This window comes from Lepisosteus platostomus, chromosome 1 (genome assembly GCF_059453375.1).
Source record: "Lepisosteus platostomus isolate fLepPlt1 chromosome 1, fLepPlt1.hap1, whole genome shotgun sequence".
Classification (NCBI taxonomy): Eukaryota; Metazoa; Chordata; class Actinopteri; order Semionotiformes; family Lepisosteidae; genus Lepisosteus; species Lepisosteus platostomus.
Genome location: NC_142611.1, coordinates 44,112,642 through 44,127,715, shown reverse-complemented (window position 1 = coordinate 44,127,715; position 15,074 = coordinate 44,112,642). Strand labels below are relative to the sequence as shown.

The 15,074-nt window shown below is 37.9% G+C and overlaps 1 protein-coding gene across 1 annotated transcript in view; it reads left to right on the top strand.

Moving 5' to 3' along the window:
• The first annotated feature begins 5,849 nt into the window (after positions 1-5,849).
• grk4 (G protein-coupled receptor kinase 4) overlaps positions 5,850-15,074 on the top strand; it is a 100,680-nt gene continuing 91,455 nt past the window's right edge. Inside the window, exon 1 of the mRNA XM_088629695.1 lies at positions 5,850-6,141. Coding sequence (XP_088485821.1) covers positions 6,090-6,141 — 52 coding nt within the window. The 5' untranslated portion in view covers positions 5,850-6,089. The remainder of the gene's footprint in view (positions 6,142-15,074) is intronic.

Sequence of the window (15,074 nt, the reverse complement as noted above, 5' to 3'; positions counted from 1 at the left end):
TGCCGTAAATTAGTAATAATCATTTTAATTGTATTTATATGCCACCTTTCATCTCCAAGATCCCAAACTATTTTCACCTACAGTATATGATAGAATCCATTTCATTTACCACTGCTAGCTCCAGCTAGCAGCCTCAGTACACAGCAGGTTAGACACAGAAATGGGAAATTGCTGCACTGCTTGATTAATATAGAATTCAGTCAAGATACTGCAATACTACTCTTACACTTTTAAACATCTCAGTAACAAGCTTCATCTAAAGCTTCCTACAGCACTCCTGTCCGGTCACCATGCTAGGTTTTGGCTTGGAAAATCATTATTTTGTATGCTCTCCTTGGCTCTTAATTATTGTAAATTGGATAGCTCTTATTTGCAACATTAGAATAATATTCTTTTTTAAGTTCAGTATGTGTATTAAAAATGCCAAGTTCAGATTACTGTATTTCTTACTCATTCACACTAGGTGGCAGTATTATATACCTCAAATATTTTCGAGTAAATTCAAACTGCACTCTACAGTATGTTTAAACCATTTAGATATTTAATTCCTCATTTCTCATTCCCCCCCCCCCCCCCCCCCCCACCCCCAAAACCATCTTTTTCTAGGAGGGTTTACGCACATAGTCTAAATATCAAGTCCATAAATTTAAACCCTGAGTTTGAGACTGGAATTTATATACATGTTGTTCTAATGACACTTTTTAAGGCCCTTCACTAACAGAAATATGAAAACAGTTTGCAAACAACATTTTGTATCACTCAAAACTGTGATTGATGATATACAAAATAACACTTATAATCAGCAAATTATTAACAATCTTAAACCATAATTCAAAAGAAAAAAGTGGATAATTTATGAGAAAACAATTGTCACAAAAACGCTGTGGTGTTATGAAAAACAATAATCTTTTCATGTATTTCGAAACAAAAAAATTGAATTTGCCTTGCTGTTTCAAATCACAATGGATGTGGTTTGCCAGATGATAAGGTTATACAATACACAGTAATTCGTCACTCATTTGAACAATTCTATTCATTCAAAACGCTTGCTGTTTCTAAACTTAGGAGCACAAATTTATCTTCATGAGGCTGAAAAGGGAATGTCAAAGTATATAAATGTTGTTATTGTGAATTAATACAATCCTTGTTATTCAGTATGCTACTATACAATCTAAGTGAAAAGCCTTTCACTGCAAAAGATCTATATACAGTAAGAGTATGAATTATGTTGTTACTGCGAAAAGAAACATTTGTTTAGTGTTTGTAGGGAACTTTCTGTATGAATGATTTGACATGATTTCTCTCAAAGTAGAGTATTCCAGCAGTCCATGCCTTAATTGGTGTGGATTTTTCTCTGTGGGACACCTGAAAGTTTAAGTAAGGCTTTTAAATAATAATAAAATGATGTGAAGAATCATGCTTCAGAAAGTATTGTGGAATTGGAGTGTGTTGCAATTGGACTGCTTTAGAATGTTATGAAGATGGAGATATATTGAACATACTTTAAAGGCTGGTTTGAATTCCCATCGGTTTAGGTCAATCCACGATTCAGCCATTTATAACTTCAATTTATTTATAACATGTCATAGCTGTGCAATCATCTTCTATTACTGTTCTTCTGTGTACTGTACCTGTATCTCAAGTGTGCTTACACACCAGATAAACAATACAAGGGCTATTGAAACTTTTGAAGTTATTGAAGAGAGTAGATATTGCAGTCACTTTAAATGAAGTGTCAATCTGCAGTAGTGCTTCTGTTCATAACTCAAAATTAATGCAGTGTATTCTTCACTGTACATAGCAGGATGCACTGTTAGCAAATCGCACACAGGTAAATTCACCACTTAAGGTTGAGATCTTATCCTCCAAATTATGAAATTCAAACATAAGAAAGAGACACTTAAAGAGCTCTGTCTTAATCACACAGCTCACATTACACGCCAGTCTTCTGATAAGTGTACTTTTTCCCATTCCTCAATGTCACACGTCTGTAACAGCATCAATATGATCTGTTTCCAGAAGGAAATAGGACTTATGGATATTGAAGAATCAACCACACAATCATGTATAAGGGACCTGTTACCAGTATTTTTTACCCTTTTAAGTATATCCATAGATCCCTTGGTTTGCACTCAATTGCCAAAAGAAGGGCTGGTGGAAATGATTGTTTTAGACATATTATAAGCTTATTGAATTAGAACTTCTACGTTTCTACCAATAGGCCTCGTTCTAAAAGCATTTTGTGGGACGAATACACAGCACTTTTTTTAGAGGGTGAAGGCTCTTAAAACATAGAATCTCAGTACAAAAACTGACACCAGCTGTAACCAGCAGTCTAATATAAAGGGGTAAAATATGGTGGAAGGTATAATGTGGCCCCCATCCCCCAACTTCCCCAACCTCACTAACCACAAGGTGTGTGTAGGAGACTCAATACAGATGGTTTCTCCTCCTATGTAGTCACCATAATGTTTATCACAAGCATGATGAAACCATTCACCTGTTGATAGTATCTCATGAATGAATGAAATGTGCTCATCAAGATACAGTACTGGTGGCTTTTATATTCGGCTAATAAGTCTGACACTGAGTAACACAGAACTTAGGTCAGTCGCAAAACAAGAGGGCACAGTCGATTAACATTTTCATTGGCACTATGCTGCATGTGTTCATTTAACATAGAGACAGGAAACCAATTTTCTTAATTTCACCAACCATCTATCCATTTTCTAAGCATGTTTATCTAATACAGGCTTGCAGGGAAGCTGGGGCCTATCGCAGCAGTCGGTGGGTGTAAGGCAGGATACACCCCGGATGGGACGCCAGTCCATTGAAGGTATACACAGACACGCACTGTCACGGCCATGCATAATCAGACACAAGTCTCCTCTAATTCCCGCAAACGCTGACTTGTTACTGAATCATCCAATCGGTCGCCACCATGCCAGAGTACTTGAGGGCTCTTTCCCACCATCTCGGTGCTAAGTGTTGGGTATCCCACTGGAGCTCCTAACCTTCGTGTGTTCTTGCTACTTGTGTGCTGTCTGTTTCCTGAACCTCTGGCTTACCGACCTCTGCTAACTAAGACTATGACTTCAGATACTGCGTATTGGTTAACCTGACTCTCACGAAACCTGTGCTTCAGGTACAGTAATATCGCTCACCGCTTAGGGTCTAGCTTTGATCTTGGCTGCTGTGCCATAACACGCACAGACTCGTTCTAGGCCAATTTTTCCAGAAGCCAGTTATCCTACCAGTTTATCTTTGGATTATGGAAGGAAACGGAAGCACCCGGCACGAAATCCACACGAACAAGGGAGAACTTACAAACTCCAAGCAGACGGCATCCCAAGTCTGGAATTTAACCCAGGGCCCCAACTCTGTGAGGCACCAATGCTAACCCCTAAACCACCCTGCTGCCCATTTAACCAGCCTTCATCTTTGTTTTGCTTTGGAAAATGTACCATATATTTGGGACAACTGGATAACATCATATTAAACATGTTAAACTGTCTTTAGGACTGCCCCTCAAGTCTCAGTGATTACTACCTGTGAAAAACAAAACTGGAACAGCCTTCTGCCACCCCTCCCTTATCCTAGGATAGATGAAGACAAGTAATAGGTTTATTCCATGCTGAAAAGAGAAGAAAGAAAACACAACATTTCAGCCATGGAGCCTTCTTCAGATGTGAGAAAGACAGGGCAGTAAGCAAAGGTAATGGAGAAGGAGAACAAAAGCTGGGAGAGAGGAGGAGTGAGGGGTAGGGGCAGGGGACAGACAGAGTGGTCAATCAGGTAGTGTGAAGACAGGATAGGTGAATAGAGGTGTGAAATGAAACCTACAATGAATAGAGAGAATTTAGAAGAAAATTAGTCTGTCGCTGAGAGAAGGGGAAAGGTGTGATCCTAGTTGCAGGATAATTTTAGTTCCAGTAGTCTTTCTGATGTGGGAGTTAGGAAAACCAGCTTTGAGAACACAGACAGGGATACCCACCTGAACTAGATGAAGACAAGCTTGACATGTCTATTAAAATCCTTCTCATCTTTTCTGGAGTCCATTCAGCATGTTTGGTGTCACCATATAACTTTCTCTGACAAGCGTATCCCTTACCATTGAAGAAAGCATGCTGGAGTCCTTTAAATGTGCTGCAAAATTAAAGGTATATTCCATGCTACAAAGAGAAGAAAAGAAATGCAACATTTCAGCTGTGGAGCCTATTTCAAGTGTAATATAATATAATGTCATATCACGCTGCAACTCACAACTGGCAACTCACTGAAGCTAAGCAGGTGAGAGTCTGGTCAGTACCTGGATGTGAGACCTCCTGGGAAAAACTAAGGTTGCTGCTGGAAGAGGTGTTAGTGGGGCAAGCAGGGAGCGCTCACCCTGCGGTCCATGTGGGTCCTAATGCCCCATTGTAGTGATGGGGACACTACACTGTAAACAGGCGCCTTCCTTCGGATGAGATGTAAAACTGAGGTCCTGACTCTCTGTGGTCAATAAAAATCCCAGGGCGTTTCTCGAAAAGAGTAGGGGTGTAACCCCGGCGTCCTGGCCAAATTTCCCAATTGCCCTTACCAATCATGGCCTCCTAATAATCCCCATCTATGAATTGGCTTCATCACTCTGCTCTCCTCCCCACTGATAGTTGATGTGTGGTGAGCGTTCTGGCACACTATGGCTGCCGTCGCATCATCCAGGTGGATGCTGCACATTGGTGGTGGTGGAGGGGAGTCCCCATTACCTGTAAAGTGCTTTGAGTGGAGTGTCCAGAAAAGCGCTTTATAAGTGTAAGCAATTATTATTATTATACTTATAATGTAATATAAATTATTTTGCCTAGAATGAAAACAGAACTGGCAGAGATAAAATGATTAAAATGTAATGCAAACAAGCCCACAACGGCAAGAAGAATATCAATTAATCTGCATTCGAATAGAGGTGTGTTTTGAAAACAACTGAAACAAACCTTGTATGTCATGCATAATATCAATCCCTTGGGGCAATTTAAGAGAAACAATCAAAGTATGCAAACAGGCCAGTGTTTGTGACTATAGATTCTGCATCACAAATATATGACCCAAACTGACCCATCTGGAGAGAGTGCACCACACTAAATAGAAGATATAAAATGAAAACCTCTAGACTAAAAAAAAACAGACCCCAGGGAAATAATATTTTCATACGATATTCTAAAAAGAATGATAAAAACGATCTCCAGAGTTGTTGTTTTTTTCAGACAGCTCAGAGCAGAAACAAAAAGGCCCGAATATAAAATAAAAAGGAAACAGATTAAAGATCAGTAAGGGGCACTGTCTTACACACAATGCCACATACAATGTATTATGCAGACTGAAGAAGCTGTGGTCAGTTCGGTGTCGATTATTAAGAATGATTACACTATATAGAATTCCTAAGATTTTTAATAAGAAATATTGTAAAGCTCTTTTATAAAGGTGTTCACATACATCAAATAATTTACGCCATGTGACTCATTTGGTAACGTATTGGACACACCATTACAGAACGCAAACAAACCAATTGCATTAAAATGATGAAAACCAATACAGCGTTTTCACTTCATCAAAGAAAACGATTTAAGATTGTGCTAATAGAGACATTGGAAATATGGATCATACATTTAAACAAATGGCAACTTTAAAATAATTCTATTGGCTTTACCTATCGTCCGTTAATTCCGGATTTAATTAAGATACAAGTTGCTTTAGAGCACGTTCTGTGAAGCGTAATGTTTGCGGTGTAGATACGGTTGCTGTACAGTATTGTAGGGCTGTAGGTTATTCTGTGGTTGTAGAATAAGCCCTCCCACTCCTGGCTTGCCTGTACGGGTGAGGGAGTGAGCAAAGCAGGAAGGAAGGCAAGGCATTGAATGCTAAAAAGGGGAGTTAATGTTCAAGCAGTGCTTAAGGTGGGGGGGTTCAACATCAAGCAATGGAGAGGTACAATTAACCTGATATGTGCCAAATCACAGTTTACGTTGATCGTCATACTCATCATCGGCACTGCCATCTTCATCTTTTTTACTAAGTGAGATGTATCAAGTCTGCATGGGATCCTAATACTGACAATGGAGATTGAAAATATCGTGGCCAACACTGTGCTACTGAAAGCCAGGGAAGGTAAGCAACACTCGGAAAAAAAATAGGGGGTGAAAAAAGCCATAACCATAACAAAGGCTTGTCTGTGTTGTTCGTGGTTTGTATATGTTCTACGCAGTGCTTTTCGTTCGTATTTTTCCTAATGTAAATACCTGCCGATCCCTAAACGGAGCAAATACAGTTTGATTTGTTTCCTTTTTATTTTTTATTCTTGAATGAAATGCATGATTGCACAAATCTAAGATCGATATTGGTATTGCGATAGAGGTACCGTACATTAATCTATCGATAAATCGCGTTTTATATGTGTTGTAACATGGGATCATAATACAGCGCGAGATGTTTCATAGCTTGATATTATTGCATTCAGAGCGAATCTCGTATCTAAAATTCGATACTGATATGTTTGATACGAAAGCGCAAAATATCCATTGTTAATGCCAAAATAGTGAAAATGACATTTTCTATTGCATTTCAGAGGTTTTGCCGATATCCTAAGCTGACATGCTCTTTTTCAAATGTTAAAGCACAACATGTCATTATTTGACGCAGAACAGCTAGTATTTTATGGCTCTGCCTTTTGAAAAGAACTTGCAGACTTGACCTGTGTTTTTTTGAGGTGGCAAGTTAAGGTTTGCACCAAGGCCTTTTAAAGATTAAGGGAGACGAAATTGCCTATACCCCAGCTACGTGATCTTTACCTGGGAACGAAGCCCAACTGTAGCCCCAGGCTTCTCGTCCTCTAACATATAGAAAAAAAAGGATATACATTTATACTAATGCGTACTCTCTCTCACACACAATATCTATATACAGTCCATTAACTAGATCCATAAATGCCAAAACTGTTGAATACTGATGCTTTGTTACATTTTAAAGGCGCACAGCTCTCAATGGTTACATGTAATCTAGCACTATAGGGTGATTTGAGGTGGGGGGCGCTCGTTTAAAGTATATGTTGGAATATTTTTATGTTACATTTTGTAATGGGAATTAATTAGCAGTCATGAATTGGTCACGAAATATTTTCATCTGAGTGTTATTCCATTTTTTGACGTCAGGAGAAAACGGTTTGAAGAACTGCAACTTAAGGGTTCTTTAAAAAATATTTTTTATATATTTACATTAAAAAGAAATTAATCTTTTAGCTAATGGATTTTCAAATTTAGAAAGTACATTGGTTAAAATTCATATCTATTTATTAATGTTAAATACTCTAGAAAGTATAACCCAGCCTTGTATTTAATTCTGACATTAATGTCAATTTCCATATGAGTAGGGGGAAAAGAAGACGAATATTGGGGACTGTATGATAAAAGAAGTCTCACTCGTTTCAGTTATTTTTCAGCATTTTGAAAGAAGACGAATTCATTTAGTTATCTACGTTCCTTTTAGTGACCTCTACCAGATAGTAACAGTCCTGAGACATAGAGAAGTTTTCTTGAGTGACGACAAGTTTATTTTAGAGATCGTGCTTTTCTAAAGTAGCGGACTGGCTGGAGAGTTTGACTAAGTATTTTATAAACAGCAATAGTACAGTGTGTATTAAGAAAAGATAAACAAAAACTGAGCAAATATGTTTTAGTTCTAGTCATATCGTGGATGTACCGAGATCATTACGTGTTACAACTGGGAGTTAGTAAGTCCTAAATACTATACGGTTCAGTTGTTAATTATTTTTGCAAAGGTTAATTTTTTGTAGGTTTTGGCGTGGACTATGCACACTTTTAAATAAATCAATATTTGTATACCAATACGTGAAGAGCAGAGTGAAATGAAACACGAAACACTGAATTCATTGATTTTACTTTCCGGGTAGACTTGGGACGTTTCACTGCAGAATGTTAATTGGTGTGAACACAAATTTGGCGGATGATTTTCAATTATTTGTTTTTAGAATAGAAATACGAATAGTTTTTGTTTATTTTCTGGGATCAGTGTGCAGTGCCTTTCCTTGTTTTGTGTTGAACAAAATTTAAAAAGTAATTGCACTTAACCTATACCGAAACAGCTTACTCTGATCCCCTGTAGCTACTTAGTTTTAGGTCCTCAGAGCCATCACATAGCAATAGTGCAGTCGAATGGGAGGATACTTTTAGTTGTACTGAAAACATCTGCTAGCCTTCATGTGAGCTGTAGGAAAATGAATAGAAACTGTAGCCCGTCCCTTTATTTGACAAGTGCAAGACAAACCATTGAGAGATGCTACAGGTGGTAGTACGTTTTTTGTTGCTTGAATTAGATAAGTAAATCAGTTGATTCCTCGAAAAGCAAAGTTTGGCACACTGACCCTTCTCCCTGAGATATTTGTTATGAATAGTAAATTACTAGTAATGTAAATTTCCGGCATGTGCATATGTTTAGTAATGCTTGTTTTTGTCGGGAAAATACAACAAAACAACATCTAATCTAATTGTGCATTCGATCCCTAAACATTTAGCTGTAGTCCTGACCAGCTCAATAGATGCACAAATTGATTGAAAACATCTGTTAATAAAGCAATGGTCCATAGTACTGTCAGAGTATGACCGAAGTAGATTTTTTTTGGCTATTCCTTTTGCCTTTTGGAAAGAAGGAATGAGCTTTGCACTCTGTGATGTTGGGATACAACCCTGGTTCCTGAGAAAGCCCTAGGAAGTGGGTTTACTGGGGTTGTTTTCCTGGGATCTGATCCTGAGGATACAATAGATGAGCTCTTTGGGGTTCATGTGTGTTTCCACAAGTTTGCCAAATAAGACTAGAATGTTGTGCCCAAACCTGACCATCAGCACAGAGAGTAAATGTACTCTTTGTACACAGGCACATGATTGACAGCAGTGTCTCTTTTTAAACATTTATTGTGTACATTACAGAGAATTACAGGAGAAACACATGTGTGAAAGAATTTGAGATGGAGCAGAAAGTCACCGCATTGTGTTCTAATATAAATACAGTCTGCGATTAAAGAATGTGACTTACTTTAGTCTTTTATTCAAGGTAAAGTTTTTTGATTATGCAGTGCTGTGTTTATACTGGATTGTCCTTCCTCAAAAGCATTTTGTGTTTTGAAGCGGTATTTGGCAATTTGAAATAATTTGATGTTTTGATTGGAATTCACTGAGAAAAGAATGTAGTCCCATGAACGTAGTTAACAGATTTCTCGAGACCAATCATAACAAACTTTTTTTCTTCTGTAAGGCAAGTTTTCATATTACTTATGATTGGGTGTGTTTACATCTGCATGAGACAGCGATGAAGATGTTGAGGGGAAGTGGTTATTCTACAGTTGAAATGTTTACCACTTGGAGATAAGTCTTGGGCGGAGTGCTTTCTCAGTGTGTTAATATAACAGAGTGCTGTGCCCAACAGATTTCTGAACATCCTCTGTGTGATGATGCTCTGTCTTACATTTCATAATGTACAGTATGGTACTCAATGGTACATCAGGGCTGCAGAAATGAATAATTATTTGCATTTACATGTTAGTAACTGTTATATAGTTTAGCCTAATGTAGCACAAGAATTGAAAAGTCGTTTGTAAATGATTTGAAAATAAAATAGTGAAGAAATATATCTGAATAGAATGCACTCTAACTGTGATCTGACACAAAACTAGACTTTATCATTCACATTACTTATTTTAAAAGTGTCATGAAATGTTGTTGTGTGTTTATGAAGCAATTCTAGAAGGACACGCCGAGGAATTAGCACAATATCTTTGCATGAGGAGAAGCCAACAATTCCAATCCCTTTGGAAGTCCATATCCTTTGGACTTTTATCACCATCAGATCAAAGGAACTCCTAATATAGTATTATAATTTCTGTTTATTTCGCATGCAGATGATGTATCATGACACATACAGAAGCAAACTTTGCTTCGAAGAGAACAATGTAATTTGGAATGTTTAATTCTAATTCAGTATTTTAATTCACACTGCAGATTCTACAAGTGTCCCAAGTCTTCACTAACCATTTTCACAAAATTCATTCTCAAGTTTCTTTTAGAAATGTATGTGCATTGTTTTACTTGGTTGCGTCTGTGAAATTGCTCTACTTTCTTTAGTCATTCTGAAGACGCATTTTTTTTTATGGCTCTTGTCCGTTTATGTGTTATGAATGTATTCCTGACATCTGGAAGTGTTTCTGGTGACCTTAAAACTACCATCTCTCCTTTCTAAATTAATCTTGACAGTCATATACTTTTCAATTATCTTTCAATTGCTGAGTTGCATTTTTTAAAAGGTTGTGAAACATTTGTTTGCTCCCTGTCTGTTGGCACATCTAGATGCTAATACCGATTATGTAGTGTTCAGCATTTTCAGAGTTTATTTTACAATGACATATTGTACCTCACTTCAAATCCAATTAGTAACCATTGCATGTTCACTAGATCCCAATGGGACGGCATGGTGGTGCAGCGGTTAGTTTTAATGCCTTGCAGCTCTGGGCCCTGGGTTCAATTCTGGATAAATGGGGGTTCAGATAATTTTATAGTACAACTTGTTCTGTATTATTGTGGATTTACTATTAAATATAAAGATTCCTGTACTTTAGTTCCTTTGATGCAGTGTTTCTGTTTGACTGCTTGGAGGCCTGGGCTTTCAATATTGGTCAAGGTGAATTTAACTCTGTTCCTCAAGCCATGCTTAGTCTGTTTCTGTTGGGGGGTTTGCTCTGCCCGTATTGCCAAGTTAGCACAAGTGGAGTTAATACAATTCAATACATACAATACAAATGAACAAGTAATAGGTTTATTCCATGCTGAAAAGAGAGGAAAGAAAACACAACGTTTTGGCCGTGGAGCCTTCTTCACATGTGAGAAAGACAGGGCAGTAAGCAAAGGTAATGGAGAAGGAGAACAAAAGCTGGGAGAGAGGAGGAGTGAGGGGTGGGGGCAGGGGACAGACAGAGTGGTCAATCAGGTAGTGTGAAGACAGGATAGGTGAATAGAGGTGTGAAATGAAACCTACAATGAATAGAGAGAATTTAGAAGAAAATTAGTCTGTCACTGAGAGAAGGGGAAAGGTGTGATCCTAGTTGCAGGATAATTTTAGTTTCAGTAGTCTTTCTGATGTGGGAGTTAGGAAAACCAGCTTTGAGAACACAGACGGAGAGATAAGTGTGATCATGGCCATTAGAGGTGAAATGAGAAACAAAAGGCTCGGAGAAATCTTTAATCTTCACAGCCCTAACATGTTCTCTGAAACGGTCTCTTGAGTCTCCTTCCTGTTTCCCCAATCTAGATGGCTGGGCATTTACTGCAAGAAATACAGTAAATAAGGTTGCTGGGGGTACAAGATGTCATCTGAGTGATCCGGAATTGTCCTGAGGGGCCTTGAATGAGTGTGGTGTTAGATAATTACTTGCATGTGGTAGAGCAAGTTCTGTTGCAAGGGAAAGTGCCTGGTGTGGATGGTTGCTGAGGGCGGTCAAGGGAGCTGTGAACAAGAAGGTAACGCAGATTAGGTGGTCGGCGATATGAGATGATGGGGTGGTCAGAAAAGAGGGCCCCAGTGGAGGGATCACCCTGTAGGTAGGGTTGGGCGATATGGCCAAAAACATTATCACGAAAAAAAAATTCATATCAGTCGATAATAAATGTCAAATCATTATTTCTTTCAAGTTTAAAGGCAGTTTTTTTCTCCTGAGTGAAAGTTGAAGAAACCAGACAGTTAATTGGTAAATTAAACAACTCTTTATTTTAAGAACACAACAAACACTTGCCAAACAGAAGAAACATTAAACAAAACTGTTAGCTGCCCGGTCTGCAACACACACGCGCACTCGTGCAGTATTTTGTGCGCATGCGCATATCATGCGCAAAGCATAAACATATATATTGAACATTTATCGAACTTTTATTAAAATTATATCGAGGGAAATTATATCGCGATAATTGTCGTTATCGAATTATCGCCCAGCTCTACCTGTCGGATTGAATAGTTGTCGATAGAAAGTGTGTTGGGGTGGTGGGGAATCACCAAAGGAATGTGGTTGTTAGGGCGGGAGTTCCTGCTCGGGTTGATGGTCCAAGGGGTGTTTTTGGCTCGGGCAAAGGTCCTGTCAATAACACTGCTAGGGTATCCTCTGTTGATAAAGTACTAGAGTAGATAAAAGAGTACATTTTGAGGGCTTGGTTCTGGAAATCGATGTCGTTGCTGCAGAGTCTTAGTAGCCAAATGAACTGGTGAAGTGAGCTATACAGGAGATAGTTGTGTGAATCAGTGGGTTTATAATAGACCAAAGTAGAGAGTCGGGGTAGTTAATGGAGAAATTGATGTCTAGAAACGGAAGAGTAGTGGAAGATATGTTAACTGTATGTTTGAGGGACAGGTGGAAGTTGGTGAAGTGATGCAGAAAGTGTTCAAGCTGGTCATTAGAGCATGTGTCAGCACCGACGCAGTCATCAATGTATCGCTTGTAGAGGTCTGGGCCAGTGTAGGAAATGAAGAAGAGTTCTTCTACCCAGCCGACAAAAATATTGGCATAGCTGGGTCCCATTCTGGTGCCCATGGTGACTCCACTAACTTGTTGGTAAAATAGGTTTTTGAATGAGAATGCAATTCAGTGTGAGAACCAATTCTGCAAACAAAACACAAAAAGTAATTAAATAGATAAGTTAGCTAAATAACAGTGGGGTCTGATAGAATGACATTGAGATGTGCATGTTATCAAAATCTAGAATGCAAAAGTTGTCAGCATAGTTTCATACAGCTACATGTCAGCAAATAAGTTACAGAGTAATTGCATCTTTGATATTCTTTTCAAGTTGGAACAAGTGTATTTTGAGTGTAGTGTATCTCTGAATTGAGTTAGAAGTAGGGTTAGAATAGCCATTAACTGTTAACTCTAATTATTATTACTATTGAAATGACCTAAATAAACGTGTTTTAGTTGTAGGTTGGATGTACAGTAGTTCCAAACTTTATCAGCTTAATTTGTCGTTCTGGCTGTTGGTTGACCTAATGCTAAATCTACAGTATCGCCAACACAAATCCACCTCAATATTTCACGATAAGAACAAAAACCAGAATTTGAATAATTTCTCAACAGTAAAAATAACTTTAATGGAACTTTCTAAGGAGAACTATAACTCTTATTAAACAATTTGACACCTTGTCCAAGTTCTGTCTGAGCCTATAAATTCATTGGATTCATAGATTTACCTGGCATATTTAAATTAATCATCGATAAGAGCTTTAACGTTTAAAACCTTTTTGATTGATTTAAGTTTCTATATTATCTATATTATATATGTGATAATATATTTATATATTATCAAAGACCAAAACCCACCTCTAAGTCTGGAAACTTCCGTCTTTGCTTCTTAAACCTAACTGAAATAATGGTGGTGAGACCATCCATTGAACAATACCTTGTAGTTACGTATGTAATTGTACCTTGAAATTGGAGTACATTTAATCATTGCCCAGAACAGTTATTCCTAGACTAACAAAGTTTGATCAATGCTTGTTGGGGTTCAAAATGATTTTAGAAATGGGGCCATTGCCTGAGTGGTTCTCCTAGCTTAACATGGCTTTTGCCCAGTGGTATGTTCTTGAAAGGTTGATGCAACTCACCTGCACAGCCTGGGAAACCATCAGTAGTCAGGTAAGAGAACTAAAAATATGATAAGCTTAGAGAAACATAGGTGCTGTTAGCACAGAGAGCAAACACGTGATATGGTCTGGTTAGGACTAAGCAGCATTTTGAACTATTTAAATGATTTCTAGCACTGCTGTAGATTTCCGACAGTCAGAACTTGGGCATTTTCTCTTTCTACTGTGTTAGCCAATTTCTCTCACAGGGCACATACCCACACTTCTTGAACTGACCTCTGTTGTATATCTTTGCCCTGTAAATGACATGGAAGCATAACATGTGAATAAAGGATAAAAACTGAAGGCACTAACCACTATCTAGTCTTAATAAAGCAGTCATAATAATGAGTCAATTTCAAACATTTGCCCTATTTGCTTTATTTCTTGTTGGAAATTTGTCCGACTAACAACCTTTCACCTTATAGGGGATTTTTCTAGAATGCCCCTATCGTGTTAGTGTGGAAATATCTGTACTTTGAATTACTTAAGTGCTAATTGTTGTAGAGTTGTGCGTTTGGTTTAGTTGACATCTTGAAGTTTCAGACTGAAAAGCAGGTTGATCAGTCATTTAATATTATATCAGAAGTTCCAATTCTTTCAAAGGTTCCAATTCTTCCAGAGCACACCTACCATGATAGGATAGTACAATTCTGTGAAAACTTGTTCTCCTTTTCTTCAGATTTTTGAATTTCTGCATATTTTCACCACTGAATGTTATCAAAGCATCATGTGGATCCTAGCAGTATATTAAGGGAGTGAACAAATAATACCACAGTTTAGTGCTTGTTTAATTTATTTCTTAAAGTCATCCAGCAATCGAGGATCCAAAAATCGATTTGGGCCAGCCCTGCTTTATATAAAAACTCACAGTCTTTAGCTCTTATCGTCATAGTGAAGTTCTTACCACACAGAATCTAGAAGCACGTCATGTACCACTCAAAAGAATTCCTGAAAACCCGAGGAAAGAGTCATTGGTGCCTAACAGACTGGAAAAGGTTACAAAACCATTCCTGAAACCACTTCAGCAGTGTGGAGTGTTGGTTGAGTCTCTGGACTTGTAGCTGGAAGATTGTGGATTTTGATCTCAGGTGGGACACTATTGGTGTACTGTGAACTATATTTCATATATATCTTTGAGTAAGGCCCCTCACTTAGATTGCTTCAATAAAATCTCCAGTTTTATAAATGGACACAAATATAGGTTGTTGAACTTTTTTTTAAAACCTCACAGTCAAACAATTAAATATTAATGAAAAAAGCGCACACATTTTTATCATTTCAATATTTATCTGTGAACGACGTGCTTTATTGTGAAATTACAGGGGTAGTGCACAGCATTTGTAACACAGCCAATTTAAAAGAACCTGTGATGT